The 25682-nt window shown below is 41.1% G+C and overlaps 1 protein-coding gene across 10 annotated transcripts in view; it reads right to left on the bottom strand.

Moving 5' to 3' along the window:
- Positions 1-25682, bottom strand: part of PPFIBP2 (PPFIA binding protein 2) — a 1142047-nt gene that overhangs the window by 467499 nt on the left and 648866 nt on the right. Inside the window, exon 1 of one of the 10 annotated variants that reach the window (XM_069223549.1) lies at positions 17561-17753. The exons of the other annotated variants lie outside the window; for them this stretch is intronic. Coding sequence (XP_069079650.1) covers positions 17561-17608 — 48 coding nt within the window. The 5' untranslated portion in view covers positions 17609-17753. Of the gene's footprint in view, positions 1-17560; positions 17754-25682 lie in introns of those variants that run through there. 10 annotated transcript variants of the gene reach the window in all.

The raw sequence follows: 25682 nt of genomic DNA, 5'->3' as shown, positions 1-25682 counted from the left end.
AGGGAGTTCCAGTTCCCTTGATTAGACCTACATTCCAGGTGCTTTCAAACGGCAGCTACGTCCTCCTCAATGGTGAAGACTGTTGTGGCATGCGGGCCGGAATAGTTTACGTTGTTTCGGTCTCTAAGGTTGTTACATGCTGTGGGAACGTATTCTCCCCCCCCACTAAAATTAGAGAGGTAGCTGATATTTGGCCTCACATTGCTACTTCAAACGTGAATTTTGACAAGTTGAGCAGACTCAAGGCTTTCTTGTTTCAAAAGCATGTGGCCCTTACATCTGCACGCGAGACCTACGCACTTCAAGTCGCAAGGTCTTCAGCAGAAATACAGTCCCTTTTAAATACAAACTTTCGGAGACACTTTGGTGAACTCATGGGACGGATATTTAATGCGTCCAGTACAACTGGAATCGCACATTTCTTTAAAGCTGTTGGTTCTGGTTTCATTCACACCTTCTCCTCCATATTCGGTTTAATACCATCAGCGATCCACTCAATTTTCTCTAGTATTTTCGGGGGATTTCCAATTACTTTGGCTTTATTAGCTGGCATTGTGCTGTTGCTATTTCTTTATGCGCAATGGCTGTCCCGCCGCAACAAGGAGGAATGAAAGCGCTTCCATCAGCGCAACTGTGTTGTGAATGCATGATGCAGTATTTTGGAGCAACACTCCTGGAGCAATTGGAGTGTGGCTGGTCTTTGTCTTTCAGTCCGGTTTTGCATTGTGTGCAGCCTGTGTTTCGGTGCCTCTGGTGCTCTTTCGAACATGCACTGGAAGTCTGTCTTTCGACGCAGCGCTTGCCTTTGTTTTACGCTGATCTGTTGATGTTCTCGTTGAGGGTTCATTACCGGACGTGTGCTTTGAGGTTGCGTTTGCTACAAGAAGCAACTTATCAGTTACCCTTCTTGGAGGATGTAGCTCACGAGTCATCACTGGACACACCACGGAATGCAGCCTTGGCTGAGGCTGAGGCTGAGGCTACGGAACACACCTGCTCCTTGATCCTTCTTGGCAATGACTTCCCAACTTTAATATCGGCCGAAGTGGAAGATCTCCTGCTCTCTCTGGCCCAAGACTCATTTGGAACATTTCAAAACTGACTTGCCTTTTGAATTCGGATTTATGTTGCATGCTTGTGATTTCAATTGTCACGGTGGATGCTGATGTGTCCCCTCGACTTGTCATCATTGACTTTGCTTTTTTATATATACCTTAGGTTGGGCTTTTTAGCAATAAAATGTTATCTTTGGCTTTGAACCACCTTCAACCAACAAGGGGAGGGTGTTGTGTAGCTATTTTAGTTATAGCTCCATGCACGTTGTTTTAACACACTAGGCCGTTGTGCACTTTAACCTAGATATATTTTATTCAGCCTCGTCTTAGTATTGTTACAATAACCATTTTTACAGTCTTGTTTTATTTTCGTCTATCTAACTGTTTTTGCCTAGGCCAGCACTCTGTTCTCAAACAAGACATTCTTGATCACTCTGTGCTTCTTCCAAGGCTACAGCACGGTACTTTGCCGGTGAATGTGGTAGGAGTTTAGTCTCCAACATTTGTAGAAAATACACATCCTTACGTAGGAACATTTTCTCAGAACATCACCTGTGTTATTATAAAAACACTTCCTTGTCCCTTACACGTTAGAGGGAGATTCCAGCCAGGGAACCACTACTGTATGCTGATTGCCGAATGCTTCACTACAGATGTTAACGCAGACCGCATGCCTTTGCTAAGGTATGGGGGTTGATGTCTTCCCAGGGGAACCTGAAGGGCAGATCTAGAGCTTAACATGCTGTGCTCTATCCTAAGCCTAGGTAGGTTAACAGATGTTACCGCAGACTGCAGACCTTTGCTCAGGTATGGGGGTTGATGTCTTCCCAGGGGAACCTGAAGGGCAGATTTAGAGCTTAACATGCTGTGCTCTATCCTAAGCCTAGGTAGGAATTAGTCCACCGATTATAGTGACAATAAGATAGCTTTGTTTTTATGCTTCACTCTCCTGGTCACAATTCTAACACTGTCATGTTGTGTTGTCCTGGTTATTGCAGCTCACGCTTTGCTATCTAAGATGCAGTTGTTTTATTAAACTCGTTATTGAAACATATGCTGCCTCTGTATGTAATTTATATATGAGACTAAGGTAGCTGAGAGAAACGGATGAGACCTGAGTGACCACGGCTTCCCTGAGAAACCAATTATGTCATGCGCTCGGCTGCCCAGTCATCCCTGTCCCTGGATGGAGATGAGGCACTACTAGTTAGCCAGAGCAAAACCCGGACTGGAGCGACAGGTGTCACCCGCAGTGGCTTAGAGTTAGTCTCCCACACCACGGGCGATTCTGCCACTCAAAATCCAGTAGTCTCGTTAGAATAATGAGAGCCTACGCGACACATTCAAGTACAGAACTTTCCCCGGTATCTTCTGGAAGGATAGTTAAGAGCACAATATATTCTTACTGATTACTACAAATAAAATATGTCCATCTGCCCACTGACACCGTATCGCTATTGCTCAGGCAATGACCCTGGAGAGGTCTACAGTACCCACTGCAAGTACTGTGCTGCGGTGATATAGGAATGGTACCTTCTTGTTTGAAGACGACATGCCCGTATTGTGCTCTGGTTGCCTAAATGTACACACATGTCCTGTGGGTCGAACTATAGGTGCACTACCTGGAGCTGGAAAGGCCAAAGGCAGCAGACCTACTTGGACATTACCAAGATACACTTCATATGTTTATATGAAGCAGCATGGTACCTTCTGTGGGAGTTGTCTACATGTGCAGTGCCTCCTATGTGAGGTGCACAGTATTGTTTCTTTGGATAACCAGTGTAGTGAATTAGCACACGTATAAAGTACATATAAACTTCACTGAGCTATAGATAAGAACAAGACAAGTCAACAGCAGTGGTACGAACCAGGCAGGCCCGCATCAAAGGGCTAAAGCCTTCAAAAGGATTCAAGCCCTCACATATCATGGGATACAGAATACCGCCCTAGGTTCCATGACTCCACAAAAGCATAACACAACCTTTTTCTTTACAATGACTAAAACAATACAATTTGAAGCTTTAAAAAACAATAAAAGAAGCCAAAATGGTTGAAACAGAAACACTTCTATACAATAACAATGGAACCCTGAAGAGCTCAAATCTCCACTTGAAAACATAAAACGGAATACCCATAGGCTGGCATGAGCATTGGATGCCTGGAGAAACGTGAACGTTTATTCACAAAGGCAAGTGAACTTCTGGACATCTCAAAGTCATGTCCTTGACCAGTTGCACCTTAAATGCCACTGGATGGATTTGAAATACTCGTGACCCTACAAGCCTACCCCCAAAAATTATAGTCATCATCGCCACCAGAAACTCTCCTGGACGTCCTGCTCCAACCACACACTCCAATACAATCTTCATCTGACATTAACATTAGTCCACTGCATAGCTTCTCACCTCTTTTAGTAGACTCACTTTCTCATGCTTCCTGATACAATGACACTATCATCCTATTCCACTTTTGCCCATTATCCAGGACAGTGTAATCATGCACCACTGCTCCTACTCTGTATGGAACTCTGAATGTGGAAAGAGCTATGCTACCAGGCTTAACTTTAACCCAAATTTGCATAGACTCTTAGTACCTGCTGGCCAGGTTTTCAACATTATTAACTCCCATCATCCCCCTTGACCAGACTGAAACTAATCTAGTGCCAGTCACCCTTCCATGCATCGAGACAAAAAGATGTACATTCAGTGATCTCACAAACTATGGTCTGGCTTACATACACCACAAACAACATCACTATCTCTACATTTAACCTGCCCCTAAGAGTCATCTCTATGGTCCCCTTAACCAATATACTGGTGCATTCATCCACATCGCTGGCTCGGGAATTGTAGAAAGCTGTGCAGCAATGTTTGACACAACATGCTTCCCAAAAATCCTTAATCTCCTGAAAGGTTAGTTGGGTACTATTTGCCATGATAATAAAGGTCTGGGGACCCTCTCTTGTTAACACACCCCCCAAAATTTGATTTTGTTCCTGTTATTGATTTTCTTAAGAATCCCTACCTTTAGCCACTTGCTGTTAACGTTCACAATGATGACTGCACAATAGAAACTGGATAGTAGGCCCTCGAAAGTTCGAATAAAATCAAATGAAATCTCTTGTAGCCTTCTGGATACACTATGTGGCAAACAGGACAAGCACCACTTCTCACCTTCCTTTCAAACATTACAGTTCTCGATTGCCTCTCTAAACCCAGCCACCAAACCTGGTATTCAGTCTTTTCCTAGTTTATATTTAATCAAGGTGTCCAGTAAGAGTTAACAACACAAGCCTTTCCTTACCACCACGTGGGGCACAAACCTATCAATCCACAAAAACAATTCCTGCAGCAAACGGATAACTCATTTGGAACTTTGAAAAAACAGGCAAACTCTAAAAAGCATGCACATTTTTCTACTCAACCACAAGACCTCTTTTAAGGGCTCATCGCCCTTTGCAGCAGCAATTCACAAGGTCTCCTGCTCCAAGGGACTAATTTCTCTCAGAGTCCATCAAAGAGCAAGACGCTAAAGCCACGGTTCTGTTGCTACCATGTTAGTACTGTGTCAAGACCAATCCTATGGTCTTGGCACTGGCATCAACTTTCAACATGGTTGGTTTTGTGACAACGTGTGAGGGCTCCCACATCAGCTATTTGTTATGTTATCATACCAATCTATAAAGTAAACCATCACACAAGGGTCTCTTGGCAATGAACTGTGTCAGCTAAAAATGACCGAAAGACCAACAGGAATTATACAAAAACAAAGAGCCAAGTCTTAAGAGCTTTACTAAATTATAGGTAGTTGGCAATCAGCTATAACTTGAGAGGATCCAATTCCACATGGAGGGGCCTGTGTTAAGAAGGTTCTACTGCCTACGCAGAATCTATGAAAGTAAGGAATGACTAAAGAAACTGAGATGGCAGAACAAAGAGGTCTAAGGGTATGCATTTAACAGACACAGAATGTTGTACTATATTGAGAGTTTTAAAAGTCACACACTTGTGGACAGGTAAGCAATGCAGATTCTAAAGGATGGAAGATACAACACAGTCCAGAGGGGCACCCACCTCTGTCTTGCCAGCTGGATTCTGTATAGAGTGGGGTTTTAAAAAAAAGTGATGTTTTCATCCCTAAATAACGACTACTGCAGTAGTCTAGTCATGCTCCTGTGGTTCTGATATACAAAGCTGACAAAAGCTCTGAGGCACTCATGGTAAAAGGGGGTAAATATAGTGCAGGAGAAAGGTGCAAATGATACCACTGCACAGACTTGATTAGCCATCTTAAATTTAGCGTCAATTTTTAACACATAAGCTCCATACACAGCTATATAATACTTGATGGACGTTAATAGTTTGCATAGGTCTTCCATTTTATCAGCAGTATTTCACATAATTGAAATTGTAGTCTATTTAACACATGAAGAAACGTAACTGGTCTTTATGCCTTGGAGATGGTGTTTCCCTAATGGCTTTCACTACGTCTGCTTTTTGCTTTGATCCTTGCAGGCTAAATGGTGTAACATAATAATCCTCCTTATCCATGAGAACTCACACTTTTCATTCCGAAGAATCTTGACATCTTACAACTAGTCCACAGCTTATCTCAGCATAATGATATGCTCATCACATTTTCCATAAACCAGAATATCAGCTTAGAAATCAACACCTTTCTCATGATCTACAAACATGTGTCTTATATAGAATAACAGCTGCAGCAGAAGACAAGCCAAAAGGTAAAGTGGTGAACTGGAAATTCCTTCACTATAGAAAAAGCTGTCAGACAACTACAGCTGCACAAGGCTTTCAGCCGTGCACATCACAGTTGGCCAATAGTGCTTGGACTTTTACATCCCAGATTCATGAATCCTAAATAGGATTTGCAAATCCCACGCAAGCTTCATGCTCTGACGCTTACCTTGTATGCACTATTGAGTTTCTGGCTCATGATTCCCTAACACCTCAAATGGCAGCCAGGACCACAGCATCAAGACAAGCTCTGCGGTACCCAGCTGCCATTTTCAAGTGAGGAAGATTCAAGCGTCTAAAATCACAATAGCAAATCTCATGATTTTTTATTTTTTTATTTTTATAGATTTGAAACTAAGGTGGGGGGTTTGAGCCCCCCCGTACTCTGGCCTTAGGGTCAGTGGTATGCTTAACCTGCTCCATATAGGCTTTTTGTTTGTTAAAAGTTCAGATCATGGGAACTTTTTTTTTTTTAATGCTCAAGACACGGGAACTGTGCTCCACTCTCTGAAATGCCTCCACATTTCCTCAATCCCCGGACTCGCACATATTTTGCAAATCCCAAACAGCAGATGCAGTAGTGTTAATCCTTTAACGTCCACTCTGCAGCTTTTTTTAAATGCTTATAACCCAAAAACTACTCAATGGATTACATCAAACCGACAAGTGGACAAGTTTTACTTTCATGTCAAAACTGGTGTCAATCCGTTCAGGAAGCCTAGGCTGTAAGTCCGAGTAAACCTTCCTATTGAAGATAAAAAGGGAAAACTCTTCTTTTTTTCACTCCTGTAACTCCTCCCTACACATATCGTCATGAAACTTACCATGCCAAACCTTAGCTGACTAAGCTAAGCTAATGGAGTGCCAAGTTATGTGAAAATCCATCCACAGGATCAAAAGTTATAAGCAAATCAAAAATGCCTTTTCAATGGTTACCACAACTCATTTGTGTTTATATGCTACTAAGCCCAACCTGCAGCTGCGGCTCCTCCACAATGGCAGAGGAGCATCACCGAACTGGCTCAGAGCTAGCAGCTGAAAAATAAAACAATATTTTGTTACTGTTTTTTCAGCTGCTGGCTGAGCCAGCATGTGCAGGGAGGGATGGGACTGAGCCATGGGATGGGGAGGAGGAGAGGAGTGCACAAGTCAGCCGGCCAAACTGACATGCGCACTTATGTTTCTCCAACCTAGCTGAATTCGGCAGACGGGTTGGAGAAACAGCACAGACTCCCTGCGCCTGAGCAAGCGGTAAACCAGCCTGCTCAAGCCAATTCCTGAGGTGCTCTCACGCTTGGTAATAGCATGAGAGTAGCGCAGGGATTGCACAGGGAGTCTTTGAAGCTGTCCCATGGGCTGCTGGGACCTGAAAGCAGAGGAGCATAAGGCGGCTGGCAGCACCAGGTACGTTTTTTTTTTTTTTTTTACTAAAACACCCCCGTGCCCCTCCGTGCACTCCCCCAGCACCCTCTCCCCCATCCCACTACTTTTAAATAGTGTCAGCCAGCACTGCCAAGTAGTGAAGTAGTGGTGTGACCAAATCCACAGAACTCAATCTCAGAATCTGCAGCGTATCATGAACTGCTGAGCACGATCTGTGAAGCTATGGCAAGACCTGAGTTATAGCCCGAAACTGTGAAAAAGTAGCATGGCCAAAGCTGCTTCACCTACACCCAGTCGCAGCATGACCCAGAACTGCTGTGCTACCTGCAACTTTAGCATGCCTTAAGCTGTGGTCCAGCATCCAATTTTGTTACACTTATGTGAGAAAAAAGTTTGTGAATTAGGCTTAAAGAAGCCATATTAGCTTAAGCTCTCGTCTGCATGTGTCTAAGAACATTGTATTTTCACTAAGAGTACAGTCAGTTGCAAAGGAAGGCCTAAGATACTATCAGCATTGAGGGAACTCACTATGCCTAGGATGACTTGATTTAAACGATAAGCAACAGCGGGCTCCGAATTATCCAACTCTCTCCCTTCTTCCTGCAAATCAACCCCTTCCATCTTGATCTCCAAATGCCAAGATGATATCCCACCTAATGAATATCTTCTCAGAGGACTACATTTTATTTTCACTAAATGTATATTTTACTTTACTTCAGTATTGTTCAATTTACTCATTTTGAACACTGAGATATGCTGACTCTTGTCCTTCACTGTTTTTATGCTTCTTTCTCACTTTAATTTTTCTATCTTCCTTCCTTGCTACTAAAAAATAGGGGCCTAGCTACCACTGGTGTTGCAGCTGCAGAGCACCAGGGCCCAGAGCCCTGAGGGACCCACTGAGCACTGCTAATTCCTGTATTTTAATACTGCAACAACTGTGAAATGGGCCATTTTGGTTGCTTGTATCAGGGCCCTCGGCATCCTTGCTATGCTTCTGCTAGAAACTATACTTGTCTAATATTAAGTTGTGCATAATAAATATATACAAATACTGCAAGAACCACAGGCATGGAGCATCCATAAGACAACAACAGGCAACAGTTGTAGCACCAGCTGCAGTGGCAAATTACTGAAAATGGATCGAAAAATGTATTTTCATTATATGGGAACACTACTGCTGTTAGTGTGTTGGAAATTTGGTCACCATTTATGCTGGAACATTAAGTTTTCAGCATGTGTTTATCTGCATGCTTCATTTGATGGTGTGCTTATTTATATATTAAATAAATAAACACATTAGAAATGAGTCAATATTTTGCAAGCCTGTGATCTGCCTACATCAAGCTTTCATTAAGCATGCATATTCAAAGAAAACGAAGCAAGTTCCCTTGGCATTTTTAAAGGAGATCCTAAGCAGCTTTGTGTCAGCAACTGAGAGTTTAATGGCCAAATGATTGTACCAAATCCTTTCCAAGTCTTCAGTATGCATGCCCACTGTTGGGCATGTATAAGTGTGCGAGCAATAGGCACTTGGTGGAAGCAGTGCCTTAAAGACTGGGACTTAGTAGCATATTTGTATGTAGATATGCATGTGGGACTCCTATAACTGAACCCAGCAAAAGGGTAGGGAAGTGCTTTACAGGGTCAAAGGCAAATTTACATGGTCCTGTTGTAGGTTAGTGCACAGTATGTTCAGGGGCCTCATAGTGGCTCAGGGAGGGAGGCTGTCCGACACCCTCCGCTAATTATAAATACCGGTCCCAGACTATTGGGTACCTGGGGTGTCATAGAGGGTCAGGGTGTACATTCTCCCTTCCCAAAATTACTATACTGTGCCAACTCCCGGGCCCTGGCAAACCAAGGGAAGCTTTTTTTTTTTTTTTAAAGACAGGCTGTTTTTTTTTTATCATGTCGGTGGATCTGTGGTTCCTCCACGGATTCGCAAACCCAATCAAAATTAAAAACATGATTTTTTTTGTCCAAATTTACTTTTTTCTAGTACAGGGTACAGAGTCTGTGTGTTTTAAAATGGCTGCTGCCACATCTTTGTTGATGTGGTGGCAGCCAATCCGATCTCATCTCAAGATCTGTTGGCTGTGCTGATTCTCCGAGACGTGGAATATACAAAGTTTTTGAGGCTTCATTTCTAAAAAGCACCTCAAAGGATTTTCACCAAATCCCAAAAACACATGTTTTCTGGACCATGATCTAGCTTTCTACCAAATATGGTGTGATTCCGTTCAGCAGTTTTCATGGTATCAATTTTGCTATGGAAAAAATGAAACAGGAAAATGAGTTTTGGAACCACCCTTCCCCCGACGCTTGATGGATCACCCAAAACTTTCAAGGAAGGAGTTGAATAAGACTTTGTTGGAATTTTGTTTGAAGATTCCTCAAAAGGGGCCAAAGTTATATGCAACCCAAAAGTGTTTTTCCTATGTAAAAGTGGTCTTAACTGTCTCTACCCAGTGGTGACTGCCACTGGATTATTTATATATAAATATATATATATATATATATATATATATATATATGTATATATATATATATATATATATGGCAAGAGAAAGAGAGATTTCAATGCCGAGCATGGGGCGCCTGTGGGATGGAAGCCCACCGCATGAAACCATCTTCAAGGCGAACTTTATGTCCCCGAATGGGGCGGAAAGACAAGGGAATATGTTAAAAGACTGCAAGTACATAATAACGATTCATGCTTTTAGAAAACCTAGGTTATGAATATGAAATTACGACAGACATCAGCTGTTCGATATTATTAACACTTCACACCTAAAAATAAAAATATATAAAGCTGTTGTGGAACTATCTCCCAGGGGGTCTGAATTATGTCCCAGCTGACTAACTTGTTCACTGAGTTGGTTTACTACAATACAAATTTAGAAAATTACCAGAGGCCAACCATCTGCTCATTACTGCACTATAAATGAAATGTATGTATATGTTTTATGCAGCAGCTATATCCCATTGCCTAAGTCAGTACTCCAATGCAAAGTTTCTGTTTTAAGCCAAGCATTTCTAAATGTAAATTATCCAGACATTTCCGCACTGTGCCTTAAGTTATTAAAAGAAAATGTGAAAGAAATGAAGCCAACATCCTCACACTTAGCGAACGTCATCTGCCACTTGCATACTGTTTCCATCCATCACTGATACTGAGGTCAATATAAAAGTAGTTGTTAGAAATGGGGTCTTTGGTTGGCAGTCAGGTTACCCCCTGTCCAAGCAAGGACCCTCTCTCTAGTCAGGGTAAGTCACACACAATCCAAATTATCCTGTGCCCACCCGCTGGTAGCTTGGCACTGAGCAGTCAGACTTAACTTAGAAGGCAATGTGTAAAGTATTTGTGCAATAAATCATGCAATAACACAGTATAAACACCACAAAAATACACCACGCAGGTTCAGAAAAATATAGAATACTTATCTGGTTAAAATAAGGTCAAAACGATCAAGATTTGATAAGTACACGTTGAAATATCACTTTAGAAAATGATTAAGAAAGTGTCTCACGTTCTTAAAAAGCAATAAGTGTCTCTTGCAAGCACAAAGTACCTTGTTTGTGTCTAAATTATCTGCAAGGGACCGCAGAGGAGGGGATGTGTGGAAAACGGGGAGGTGTGCGTTGGTTTCTCTGGGCGCACACAGACAATGCGTCAGTGTCTTTAAACGCAGCAAGGGCTTTGCGTCGATTTCCGGAGCGCAGACTTCGATCCTCTTTGGGATGCGGGGTTTTTGGACGCCCTGGGGACGATGCGGAGAAATCATAGGAGTGCAGGAAGTCACAAGATCTGTGTCAATCTGGTGGGCGATGCGGGGAAATTTCTGTGGCAAGGCAGGTGCTGAGTCGATTCTTCCCGCAGGAAGTCGGGCTGCATCGTTCCAGCTCGGCTATGCATTGATCCAGTGGGCCGTGCATCAAAGTTCCGGTCGCAATGCTGGCACTGCGTCGATCTCCACTCTGGGAGCCGAGCTGCATCTTTCCAGTTCAGTGTGCGGTGATTTTCTCACCGTGATGCAGGCTGTGCGTCGATTCCGGCAGGCTGTGCGTCGATTTTTCTCCACACAAGGAGTTCTTTGCAGAGATGGAGTCTTTTTAGCCCTGATACTTCAGAAAACAGGAGGCAAGCTCAATCCAAGCCCTTGCGAGAGCACTTCGCAGCAGAGCCAGAGGGCACCAAGGCAGCAGGGCAACAGCAAGGCAGCAGTCCTTTTCAGCAAAGCAGTCAGGTGAGTCCTTTAGGCAGCCAGGCAGCTTCTCTTAGCAGGTTGTAGGTTCTGGTTCAGAGTTCCTTCCCCAGCAGGTATCTTGTCAAGAAGTGTCTCAGTGGGTAGGGTCAGAGGCCCTGTTTAAATACCCAAATGTGCCTTTGAAGTGGGGGAGACTTCAAAGAGTGGCTTAGAAGTGCACAAGGGCCCCTTTCAGTTCCATCCTGTCTGCCAGGGTCCAAGTAGGGGGTTTGGTAGTCCATTGTATGAGGGCAGGCCACTGTCCTTTGACATGTAAGTGTCAGGCCCTCCACCCTCCCAGCCCAGGAAGACCCATTCAGTATGCAGATGTGTGCAGGTGTGACTGAGCATCCTGTGTTTGGGGTTGTCTGAGTGAAATGCACAAGGGAGCTGTCAACTGATCCAGCCAGACGTGGATTGTAAGGCACAGAAGGATTTAAGTGCAGAGAAATTCAAAAGTGGCATTTCTAGAATAAAAATATTAAATCCAACTTCACCAGTCAGCAGGATTTTGTATTATCATTCTTGCCATACTAAATATGAACTTGTTACTCCTCTCAGATCAGAATCTACCACGCAAAGAGTATACGAGGGTAGCCCTAATGTTAGCCTATGAAAGAAGCAGGCCTCACAGCAGTGTAAAACAAATTTAGGAGTTTTACACTACCAGGACAGATAAACTACACAGCTACATTTCCTGCCTCTTCCCTACATAGCACCCTGCCCTATGGGTTACCTAACCCCTCCCTTAGGGGTGACTTATATGTAGAAAAATGGGAGTTTAGGGCTTGGCAAGTACTTTTAAATGCCAAGTCGAATTGGCAGTGAAACTGCACACACAGGCCTTGCAAGGGCAGGCCTGAGGCATGGTTAGGGGGCTACTTATGTGGGTGGCACAATCAGTGCTGCAGGCCCACTAGTAGCATTTAATCTACAGGCCCATGGCACATGTAGTGCACTTTTACTAGGGGCTTATAAGTAAATTAAATAAGCCAATTGGATATGAGCCAATGTCACCATGTTTTAAGGGAAAGAGCATATGCACTTTAGCACTGGTTAGCACTGGCAAAAACAGTGTCAAAAAGTGGAGGGAGGCAGGCAAAAAGGTGAGGGTGACCACCCTAAGGTTGTCAAATTTAACAGTAGTAGTTCGGGATGTAATACTGGTCAAGTACAGCGAGCCCCTGTTCAGCCCAAAACGTTCAATCATCTGCGAAGCAGCTAGCAAAGTGAAATGTTATGGATTCCTGATCAAATTTTGCAAGTGACCTGTTTTGTGTCTCTCGTGCATGGTCTCTTAGGGGAACTATTAAAAAAACAGTTCGTGCATTAGTAGAATCTGGACTATGCACATAGAATTTCTAAAAATCCATTGTGATAATACACTTCAATGTGGTTATTAGTCATTACGTGTATAATAGGCAGCTGGAATACCATAGACCTGAGCAATGTCTGTCCTCTACTATTTATCTAGATAACTGATCTTCTGCCACTCCCTGTCACCACCTTCAACTGCACCCACCTTATCAACTATTAGCAGCATTTCTAATCAGGTGAGAGTACTACCTGTACCTGGGCGCAGCTGCGTGACTGTGTACATGACACTGCATCACTTTTAATAATAATCACTTTTTTTTACAGAACTTAAAACTGCACGTCGTTCGTCTTCACGACCTGTAAATACTAGATGTCACAAGTACCATTGGGTACATTGGCATTACCACGGGTACTTAATTTACCGGCCACGGGAGGATGAAAGCCTGAGTCTGCTTGCTGGGATTCAAACTAGGTCCTCCAACACGTCAGCAGCGAACTCATTAATAATTGTAACGTTTAAGAATTTATGTATGACCTTGTGAGGGGATGGACAGATTGTTGTAATAACAAACTGTACAACAAAGCTCAAGAGTACACAAAATTAGGAACAAAAGCAATACTATTTTGTTTTAAGTTGCCCATAGTTTGGCAACTAATGTTAACGACTTCATTAAGAATGAAGTGCGCACAACCTTTCTAAATTCCACTGTGTGCCACCAAACAGTCATATTAGGATGATGAGTAAAGAAAACCTGAGCTCCGACTATACACCATAATTGAACGCCTACTGTATTATCAATTCACCTCCTTCACAAGTGCTACCAAAGGCCACTTCGCGTATCTCATGCATATCAAAATAAAAATTAATTTCCAATTATTAGTATGGGGAAAAAAGAGAATACAAGTAACAGGACCCCATTTTAGGACTAAAATAACTGTCAAAAGCTGCAAATCTCTAGTGCAACTCAAAACATTCCCCCTCACGAAAGAACCTTGTTTCCCCTATGTAGTTTTCTTAGCAAAAATCTAATCAATCTTCGTTGTTCAACAGGCCATATGGGCTCAGGATATTGTGGCTTATCACAGTACAGAATGCTGTTAGGTTATTATCCCAGAAATGACCACCAATGCCCTCGTCATACTGTGTAGAAATGTCCATTTTATCACAATATTGTGCCACAGGGTTGCATCAGTATACTGTAATACGGGATAAACCAAAAGTCCTCAGACTACTATGAAAAAATAAATGTCCATATGGATCATGCCTTTTTTACGCATCTGACATTTACCCAGTTGTTCCTTCTAGCATGGTCTAGATCCCTCCAGCTTAAATTCCGATAGAACTCGTTAACACACATTGGCATGCCCTCCTTTTGCGTTTGATGAAACGACTGCTTGCCCTTAAGCTGTCACATAGACCAGAAGAAGACAGCTTCAGTGGTCTTCTAAATCTCAACGTTTAAGGCCAATATATTACTTACTGACCAGACAGCATCCATCTACCAGTGAAGGGTCTGAAATCCTTGCATGCCAACACTGCTTGTGGTAGGACACGTGCTAAAACATAGGGTTAAAGAATAGCAGGCCAGTGCAATAAATCATGAAGAGGTCTGCAACATTTTGTCACCTTCAAAGGAATGTTGGGTCATGTTGACTGCTGTGCTTCTGGAATCTGTGAAAGATACACACTTCTCTTCCCCTCACTTCCCTCTCCCAGACAAACTGCCAAGCAGCACAGAGGAAAAACACTGTAAAAATAACCCTTATCAGAGACTTGTGCATATCATATTACGTCCTCTCAACCAGAGTAAAACCAGCACTTCCACCTCCCGATGTTACTAAAATAAAGGCGGTGCATAGTGTACATCGATGACGTTCCATAAATGTTTGCTAAACAGAGCCCTGTGTCCTTAACATCCAGCAGTCGCCAAAAGACCAACTGCAATAATCTACCGTTTGTCAGTCAAATTAAATGCATCTCTCTGGAATCGGCTACTCTGTTTTACTTCCCTTTTGTATCCATTTTTGTAATTACCCTAACCAGAAATAATATACATTCAAAAATTCCATAATGTAAAAAATGGTTACACAATGTGCTATCTAATACGAGCTTCTATTAGTCACCAAACCTCAGAATCTCCACAAATTTCTCTCATCTCCCTAAATAACCCCTTTGAATTGTAAATGATCCCTCTACTGAGCAGAAAAAAGGATGATGGTACTACTACTGAATTTACTCTAGATAGTGCCGTTTTGGAATACTATCAGTAATTCTTAACCTGCCTTTGGATCAATTATTGCTATGTTCATTAAAGAATCGTGATAACTGATTACATTTGTAAAAGTATGTAAACATCTATAGCCTGCTCTGGATTTTTTCAAGTACAGTTCATTAACCCTTTACTGTCTTTTTAAAATATACTGAAATCTACGAGAAGAAACTCTTTTCCAATTTCAGTTACATAATATCAATGCACTTTATCTATTTCACTTTTTACAGTTTACTTTGTGGTTCCATCCCCTCCAAGCGCCATGCTCTGCAATTTATTGGTTGCATTCATTTCAGGGTCACCTGCATCTCTGAAGTTTTATTATGATCCTAGACATATTTTGATAGCGATTAAGCATGAGCAACTTCAACACATCAACCAAAAGTATTAATAAACTTCATAAAAGTTTTTAATTGTTTACCACTGCCAAAGATAAATACAGCAAGTGTGCATTCCAGTAGTGACGGTGTAAGCCACCACAGTGTGTAAAAAGAAGTGAATTACAAAATGCACAACAAAGGTCAATGCCCAGAAGTCCAGAGTGAAATCTCTCGCTCAGCATGATGTGCTTTGTAGCTGTAGTGGATCTTGAAGAAGTTAGTATTTTTTCAGGCATGTTTTTATGGCTGGGAAAATTAGTGGGCCAAGTGTTGAGTAAGAGCATCCCAGTGGACGACTTTTAGTAGGGCAAACCACATGACATTTCAGAGGCACAGCACAGTTTATGGCTTGCGTAAGGGTTCTAGTTTTGTGAACGGACATGGTGGCAAGAAATATAGCGTGAGATGGTTTAAGAAGGTAAGCTGAACTCCTTTGAATACAAAGGGTGAGGAATTCGTAGTGGGACCAGTTGTGAATGGTAAACTAGTTTGGCTCGTGGTTGGATGAGGTAGACAGAGGTCCTGTAAAAAATAAATAGGGAGGGTGGCTAACCCAAGGGGTAGGAAAAGAGTGGGTTTGTGAGCGACTGTACAATCTGCTAGAAGGCCGGGGCTCAGTAGAAAAGTGACTGGGCCTTGCTACCTACAGTACACATGGTTGATGGAGGAAGGCAGCAACAAGCCACAGAAGATGACAATTTGGGAATGGTGAGCTACATCACTCCAAAGTCTGCAGACCTTTGTGTTGCTTCGTTTTGTGTTCTGCAATAAAGCCAATGTTATCATGCTAGTGGACTGCTTGTCAGACATATGCCCAGAAGGACATTATCCAAACAGTAGGTTGCTCTAAAGCACAGCTTTTGAATACAGTTGCAATAGTGAAGAGTGAATTTCAAAATATCTGCACATTATTTTTTCTCGAGATGCAATACTTACATCTTGGGAGTTGAAATGCAATCTAGAGTGTAAGGCAACTGTTCACTAATCGAGTTAGTGCCCTGCTCGACCATGTTCTAAGTTTAGCACAGCAGGCATAGTTGACAACTAATGGCTAAGATTTTACACTTTAAAGTAAAGGTTGGCCTCCTGCCGGATTGTATTACAAGCCACTTCTTCCTGCTGAAATCCATTCCCTACCAGACACAGGGCCTCCGCTCGGAATCAGAAGTTTCCATAGATGTTTCACAGTGTGCACCAAAACGTCTTAAATTGCAGTTTGAGTGTTGAATGAAAGTGTCTACTTTGACCACAACAGACCAATGTTCTCACACGACCCTACTTCCCAACGTGTTGGGAAATGGCCCAAATCATCCTGTAAAAAACTCTATCCGGAACATGAGAACAAATAGAGGGAGATCTGTAAGTGGTTAGAGGCAGGAGTAGAGCGCATGGCACGCAAAGCCCTTCATTTAAAAAAAAAAAAATCATGTTTAAAGGTCGGACAAAGGGAGCCACAAGACCTCAACACAATGGATTGTTTAAGAACAGACAAAAAGATTTCTGCAGCATCTTAAAAACATCAGTGAGCATGCATCTGCAGCTGAATTCTGATTCCCCGCTCCCCTATGCAGAAAAGGGCTGGTTTTGACAAAAGCTGTAGATGGCACACGCTCAATTACATTTATTTCACTCCCAAATGCCCATCTCAAGTAACTACATGCCATCCCATCTTTAAGCAAATAGACGTTTGTGTCTCTACAATTTTATCATAGAACTTATTACAAATGTTAAATTGTAACCATCCGAATTTTAGACTGTTTAGAAGCTCTGCAGTTCACATGACCTCAATTTATGCGAATCTGACTAAATGTATGTCAAAGGAAAACTGGTGGTCTCTTCACCCAGCACACTATACTCTGATGCTAGCTGTCAAAGAGAGCACAGTACACTGTTTGGCAGTGGCCAAGCCATCAAGGACAGTAAAACACATTTTTTTTCTTATTTACAATCAAGCTATTTTTCGCAGCTTGCTGCGAATTCAAAGAGAACACACAAAGGGTACACACAACATGCCTCTTGTTATATAGTTCCATGACGAATTTGACAACACTACAGTTTAAAAGTCAAAAGAGTGTTTCTACCAGAAACGCGGCTTTCTGGATGATCTAGTTTTTGATAAAAAAAAACAACAGCATAAATTAGCATACTTACCGGCTTGAGCCACGTGAAATGCTTGTAAATATCAATCTCCACATCCATGCTTTGGGCCCATTTCAAACTACTCACAACTTCGCAATGAAAGCATTTTTTTGCTGACGGTACAGCTTTGTTCTGGAGAGTTTAGTTGCTCTTTTTGTCCTTTTTTGGAACGCTCCTCTGTTCACATTTCACTCATTCTTCTCTCTCCCCCCGCTTCCAAAGCTCGCTCCAGACGGGCCAGTATACAACTGAATAAACGGAGACTGCGCGCTCCCGCTTCGATCCCAGAGCATCTGTTTTTTATTGCAAATCGGCGAGTTAGTGACAAGCTCCACGCTTGGTTTTAAGGCTCTGAGGAGGATATGTCGAGCCAGCTGGCTTCTTGGAAAAGAATAATACAAACCTACGGTAACTTAGACGGTCTGCAGCAGTCCAGCAGCCTACTAAAAATTGCAAAGCTGTCAGAGAGAAACTATTTTCCAGTCAAGCCTGCCCGGCTTTCTGTGCTGCAGACTGGCTGGAACTCATTACTTGAAGTCCGGGGCTTCCGGTCTCCATTTCACTCCCTTACTTTAAATATCGAGCAGGACAAAGCCTAAAAATACGCCTTGAACTTTGAATTTGCATCGTGTTTTCAGACGGACATTTCTTCCAGCAAGAAGGAAATGCTCGTCCTGTGTCATTCTGTTTCTCACTGCTAAGGAATTATTGCATCCCAAAACTGAGCTGGTCTTTCTGGCATGCAAACAGGCCAACAGCTCATCAGCAATGGCTGGTTCTAAATTTCTGTAGTATACATTATATAGCTGTATCGCCAGCCAGAGATTTATTTGCAGATTAATTCAACCACGCTGTTGCACATTCTAAATATTTGTAAATACAGCTGGCAAAAACCTTGAGCAGATTATTAAATTAATGATGAATGTGACCTAACGTTAGACATTTGGGGTAAAAAGACCCTGGAAAATGGACTTTTCCACAACCCAAAACAATCTAATAGGTCCTGTCTGCTGGAAATGGCTCTATTAGTATCCTCCACACATGGGTTCTTTAGTGGGTGGTGTGCGATTTGAGGTTTTTTTGTTTTGGAGGTGGGGCATGCACCGGCACAGTGAGCTACTGTTTCCAAGACAAAGGCAATGATAGCAAAAACACTACAGAGTACAGGAAAATAATCTATACAAAATTATAAAATACCATGCATATTTACAATCTCACGTCCCAATTTGGATTAATTCTGCAACTACTCACAAAGGAAAAGAACTTAACTGGTATGTATAGAGTAATCATAAAATAAATACTTTATCAGATTTGTTTACACAATATAATTCTCTAAAATCATTTTCACAATTACAAGAAAAATATCATCTTCCAGATTCACAGCTTAACAACTGTATTTTATTATCCTCTATTTTAAAGTCCATAATAGATTCACACACGGACTTACTTACACACTCGCCTATTGCTCATCAAATTCATACATAGAAACATTTCAAAGGGTCAGTATCTCGTATATATTCCATATTAATTGATAGATCCTTCTCTACTAATACATCCAATAATTTGAAATTATAGTGGTTTTAGCAACTTAAAACTACTTTTTGGAACAAAGAATGGCCCATGCTTCTAGAAAATGATAACAAAGGCCTTCGAGATTTCCGTTTGAAGGTCAATTATTTTAAAATATTACATCGTTGGCACTGGTCACCTGCCAAACTTAACTCTGCTACTCAGTCCTAATTCTAATTGTTGGAGATGTCAACAAGATTGTGATATTGTTAATATTTTATGGGAATGTTCTGAAATTCATTCTTTTTGGTTACAAATAGAAAGTTACATAAAGAAGTCATCGTCTGTCCTTGTTTCTCCTACACCCCGTTTATCCTTATTATATGACATCTCTAATTTGAGAAAGATTTCACCACATGTATTTAGATGGCTGTACACAGCTCTTGGTCTGGCTACAATTAATATTTTATGACATTGGAAGTCTAATGTTATATCAACGATTCAATCTTGGTTGAAAGATATGTTCAAAATAGCGCAGTTTGGGAAAGTGATATACAAACTGACTGATAATTTATCTCAATTTGATGCTGTTTGGGGTCCTTTTTTAGAGTTGTAAATCCCTAATACATATTTTCTAAAATATTCCTGTTATTCATTTTGAAATGAGTATTGTCATTAATAACATGTACACTTTTGATTTGTATACCCTATGTATGTTTTCATTTGTAATTTCTATTTGTCTTTGGAAAAAAACTTAATAAAGAATTGAAATACAAAATGAAAACAATCCCTGCAGCCAAGTTTAGAGGGATGAGTTTGGTTTAGAGATCTGCATATCTACCCCTCGACAAACACCATTCTAATGTGGGTCTTCTGTGTTGAGTGGAGGGGGCCACTTTATGTGCAGTAAAAACAGTGCTGTGATGCTGTTGTCTCAAAACAGAATGGCAAACAGTGATAGGTAAGCCATTTTCAATTTCAGAATATGGCATTTACATCAATTCACTGAAATGCCAGGGTAGAGAAAGTTACATCACACGCCTTTTGACCTCCACTTTCACTCACACACACAAACTTACACATACACACAAACTCACACTTATATACACTCCCACACAAACACTCTCACTCGCCAGGACGCACACAACATACATTTAAAAGCATTTTTTACTTACCTCAGCTGCCATGGAACGGCATATTCTAGCTAATTGTACTTAATTTTAATTGCACTAATGGTGAATAATATGCTATTCTTCCCCATTAGTGTAATAAAAACTTGACAGAAAACAAGAAGAGTGGAGGCCCAACTGAGTGGAGCCCCACCTGAACGCCATAATGACGAGGTGCCACTTTGTTCCTGGCATTGGCACTGAATTTGCCACTTCTGAGCCCAGGGGTCGTAAAGGCAGTGCCAGGGGTAGCAACGGACAACCAAGGGTCACAGCTGCAACCCCTGGCAATCCGTAAATGACATCCATGGTTATAGGTCATAGACCTGAAGCAATGCCATATCAGCACCCACTATATTCAGGAGATTCCAATCGTTTGGAGAAAGGATGAAGGGAAGCTGATTTCGATAATACCAATGAAGAGGCTGTCCATCAATGGTCAATAATCCAGCTTCAATATCATGTCTGTGGAGATTCAGGTTTCAGTGCATTGAGGATAAATCACAAGGCTCTGTATAGTGCCTTCTGAAATGGTGTCTAGCACCTTCTAACCCAAAAGGCTCACCTTTCTATAGGAGGCCAGGACACCCAGTGACCTTTGGGACCACCAGGGTGTAGTAGTGAAGAGTTCCCTGATGTCAAGTGAGAGGATGATACCCTTTGTGCAGAAGCAGAAGAAATCTTTCTTGTAACAGTGAATATAGGCTGTCCTTTATTCATTTATGTTTTTGTGGATTTCAGTGGTGTTTTCACAGTATTTTCCAAAACTCAGTGTTGATCTGTCTTTATTCAGTTGTCTAACCCCACAAATAGACAAAAGTGTTTTTCCAGTATTTACAAAATCAAATGTTTGCAGTTATTGTTAGAAAGCTCACATTTAATTTAAAGGAGATGCAATGCAGATTATGCAGCATCTTTCTAGTATTAGTGCATCAAATTGACTTAATTTAGACTCTTTTAGGCATGGGAAGTCTGTATATTGTACTCTCCCTCACACCTAATTACCCTCTCTCACTCTGTCAGGACTATCTGGTTTACATGACTGTTAAATTATTAAAAAGGTAAGAGTGCCCTATTTAAAAGTTTTAATAAACAGTTCCCTGGACACACTTGGGGGTCATTCACCTACTCCCAAATGAATATTATGATACTGGAGGCAAGGTCAACCCTGCCAACAGTACTGTGTGAAACCTTGAATTACACCAGATACATCTGCTCTTCCTTACAAGGCTTCTGAAGCTTAATGCTTTAACTATGCTGGACACTGCTTCTGTGCATGTTTTTCCTTGACTGCATTAAGGTGTCACTGCTGTTGTGTTGACATTCATAACTGCCAATTGTTCCCATGTCAAATGTTTCACTTTAAGTCAGTCCTGACCTTTTACCAGATGTCACATTGCATTTGAGGACTTGAATTTTGCTGTAAGCATTGTAACTATGGGCTAAAAAACCACAGCAGTAAAGTGCAATTGTGTAAAAATCCGAGACTAGCTAAAGGTATGACACATAACAATGGGACACCTTGGCAGTCTGAATTTTGTTAGTATGTGAAAAGTCTTGTGTCATGTTTTCACCACTATGCAATGTGCATGGTAACATCACTCTCTACATAGGTACCTGTTACTACAACTTGCATTGAATATTTAAAGCCTGGCATGTTTGGAGGGTGACCTGCTGTCAATATTGAGTTGTTAGGAAAGGAGGGCGGTTGATTTATCAAAGGTTTTACCCATTTTATGTCTGTGGGTAAAATTGATAGTACATACTGGCCAAGATTCCTATGACGCAACCATTCAACAGCCAGTGAAATAATTCAATAATACCAAAAGATCAAATAGGATTTTGATATTCTCAAGTTCTCTTCAGTGTACAGACTAATTAGATCAGACCTAAAACATGATTCTACACCATGCACCTTTAATCCAACGACACACAGCTGGAGGAAGAAAAAAGAAGAAAAGATATTCTAACCACATCCCTAAACAGTAATACTTATGCAGAATAATCCTAAATCAGTCTTTCTTGCTGCTACCATGCATAACAAAGTTACACTGTGTTGACCCCTTTAGAATGAAATAAAAATGACCCATTCTCTATCACTCTCATTTCTTTGAACGACATTTTAGTTTGTGGTTGTGCAGATGTTTATCAGTGTTTATAGTGATAAGTGATGTTTCCCTTTAGGTTGGGTGTTCCTTGCTATTATAGGTTTAAATCTAAAACAAGATAGCCTAAGTACACAGCACTTTTTTCTATGTACCATAGTCTTTAAACTGGGAAAATATGACATCAGTTCACCCACAGTTACAGGCAAGGAGGCATGTTACTTTAGTGTTGTCAAGTGACTCCTGAGTGACAAGCAAATGAATTATAAAACATTAATATGTAGTATGAACAGTGTGGTCAAACTGCAGGGATAAATCTGTAGTAGCTGTACTGACCAATTAGCGTTTCAAGCAAGGATCAATAGATTTATCTGTCGGTCTACACATTACCACTAACATGACTTTGGTGTACAAAAAAGGGAACTCTGGGCAAAATAGAAAAAATTGTTTTGGAAGAACACTCTTTTACTATAAACCACAAACACTTTCTGTACATAAACCACATTAATTTACCTAAACACTTCTATTGATATCAATAAGGCAGAGACAGCCTCCGACTTGTGGAAAGGGCTGTATTTGTTTGATGATCATGAAATTAAAAAAGTCCTTCAGGAGAAAAATATTGAAGAGGCAAGAATCCACAATTGCTTGGGGATGTTATTTGCTTTCTTACTACCAAGAAACAGAATATAATGATTTGTTGATTTATGCCTGTGACCACCTTCATACAGCTACGCGTTCTAAGAGTTATACTACCTAGAGTAGCAGCCTCGCTGATATATAGCAGGGGTATAGGTGACAGAGGGTGTAAAGGAGGAGACTGAATCCTTCCATGACCACCAACAGATGCCAAGACTTCCTAGGGACTGACTTCAAAGCATAGAGGAAAACATAGACCCATTTCTCACATAGCATGACAGTGCATGGTCTTAGATTGATGCCTGAAGTTAGTCAAGTTTTGTTTGTGATTAGTAAAAGAGAAGTCATGTTACCCATGGAGAATTTCTGATGTGTTATTTTGGGTAAGCTATAACTGGACATTTTACGTGGTAAACCCATGAAAGCTAAATCATGAAGGACAATTGCCCTTTCAGATTATAAAATACTAAATGCAGATAGTATGGCATTGGTGAGCTATTTAGAGAAATGTAGTATAAGAATTTCACCATTACTACTCTTCTCTTACTCTATATAATAACCTCATTTGTTACAGTCTTTGGTGTGAGTTAATATGATTTGGCAATGCGTGGCTAGGGACTGATTTCCCATGTCATGCCCCTGAAAGCTGAATCAAGGCAGGATGCTCTAAATGTAGATCACCACTAAAAAATTAAAATCCTTCCTGACGAAGTCAAGAAATGTAGTATATCTGTAAAATTTTTACTTGTGCCTTTTATGGAATAAATCTGTATTTGCAAGCCTATGGGTAAAAGGTAAAGCCTTGGGAATTCCCCTCCCCATGGATTCACTAAACATTACCTTGCCATATTCACAACCTCCACTGCTTCAGTAGAAGACAGTGTGCACAGCTGTTCCAGAGGAGACGTTGATACCGAAGCTATAGTTGTGAAAGGTACCTTTGAATTTGTAACTTCTCTTCTTGGATACCTTGCAAGAGTAGATTGCCTTCTAACAGGATTTGGCTGCCATGTAGGAAACTGATGTTTCTACTGATGTTTCTTGAGGAAAAAACAAACTTAAGGAACTCTTTCCAATAGTAAGATTCTATACCAAACCTACAGCTGAACAAACCTCATCAAACTCAGTGGATGAATGTATGTAATGCCCATGCATACCAAAATTAAATTAGTGTGTAAACACCTACTACGTCAACAAAACCATCTTTGAAGGCACACCTCATTCCACCAGGAAAAACACTGCCTATTTTCCTCTTGATTCTCAGACAAACAACTATCCACAAATCATTTAGCTGAAAACTGCACTTTACTTGGATGATCTACCACCAACTTTTATCAACTTAACATATCAAACCTCAATTCTTGCTTCTCTCGAAAATGTGGTGCCACATAATATATTCCTATCTTCAAGATGACATTCACGCAGACAATTATAAAATGTGCCAAATCATGAAAAATGTTTTGCCACTCAGTTGCAAAAATTCATAGAAAATTAAATCACCTGGTGACTGATCAGTCAGGGTTTTGCAAACGATGCAGCACTGAAACTACCATCACATTTCTCATGGTGATCACTACAATGTGGACACTGGAGAGGCTTGCTTTCATGTCATCCTTTTCCAATTAGAAACCTTCACCACAACTGATCACTGGAGGCTCATCCACACAATCAGGACTTGCACTGAATTCAATGGCACACTTCTGACATGCCTAATCGTATACTTCAGGAGCTGAAAATAGTTGATGAGAAGGAGAAATACCTCTTATTACTTTTACCACAGTCAAATGCTCAGACAAACATGACTATTTTGGTAGCTATGTTATACACAAAGCCACCTCATGGCACGGGCTCAAACAATATTACCATACAAATCTAATTTTAAAGGAATTTAATTTGCTACCCCTGCATGCAACAGTCAAAGCCTGCAGACAGACAATCTAGCTTAGCTTAACTCTACTCTTCTGTGTGTGTATATATGCTAAAAAATCTCAGCAGCAAAGTTGTTTTGTGACTAGAATCAACAACATTCAAATCACTCTCAGTGGAGACAAAACGTCTGCCTATTTTGAAAGAAAATGCTCTTATTTTGTACTCATCTTAATGATTAATTGTCCTTCCTCATCTTACCACCCCTTCTGCACCAACCCCTCCTGTCCTGTTACAACATGCTGTATATTTTTTTATTTGGTTATTCCTCTTGCTGATTTTTATAATTTAATCTATTTCAGAGACAAGGGTCTAGCACCCTTTCCTAATTGAAAGCAGACTGACAACCAGTACTTAGTTTGTAAAGGAATAAATACAAGAGCCCACATTATTTTCAGCTGTCCTGAGGTGCCTCTTCAGAATGTCAGGTCTACCAAATCCCAAGGCTGTATAATCTTGATTTCACTTAATGACACTATCATCCATCAACATACTCTCCCTGTCCATTTATCTAATTCTTCCAGGTTCCTTTTCCTCCCTGCCCCCCCATTTGTTAAAAGTTTTCAGTTTTTCCCTTCCTCCTTTTCTCCTTTGCTGCCTTCCATTCTCTTATTCTGGGTCAAAGACTGATGATTAAAAATAAGTCCCCACCAAAAAAACAAAACTGCATGTAGGCCGCACCTGCAACCATCAGTTCAAATTAAGCACAGTTGATACCCATATTATGAAAACAACAATATACAAAATAAATTGTCCCCCATATCAACTACTTTTGACTGGATCTAT

Source organism: Pleurodeles waltl, chromosome 3_1 (genome assembly GCF_031143425.1).
Source record: "Pleurodeles waltl isolate 20211129_DDA chromosome 3_1, aPleWal1.hap1.20221129, whole genome shotgun sequence".
NCBI classification, from domain to species: domain Eukaryota; kingdom Metazoa; phylum Chordata; class Amphibia; order Caudata; family Salamandridae; genus Pleurodeles; species Pleurodeles waltl.
The sequence above is the reverse complement of the archived record's forward strand: the minus strand, read 5'-3'. Positions and strand labels throughout refer to the sequence as shown.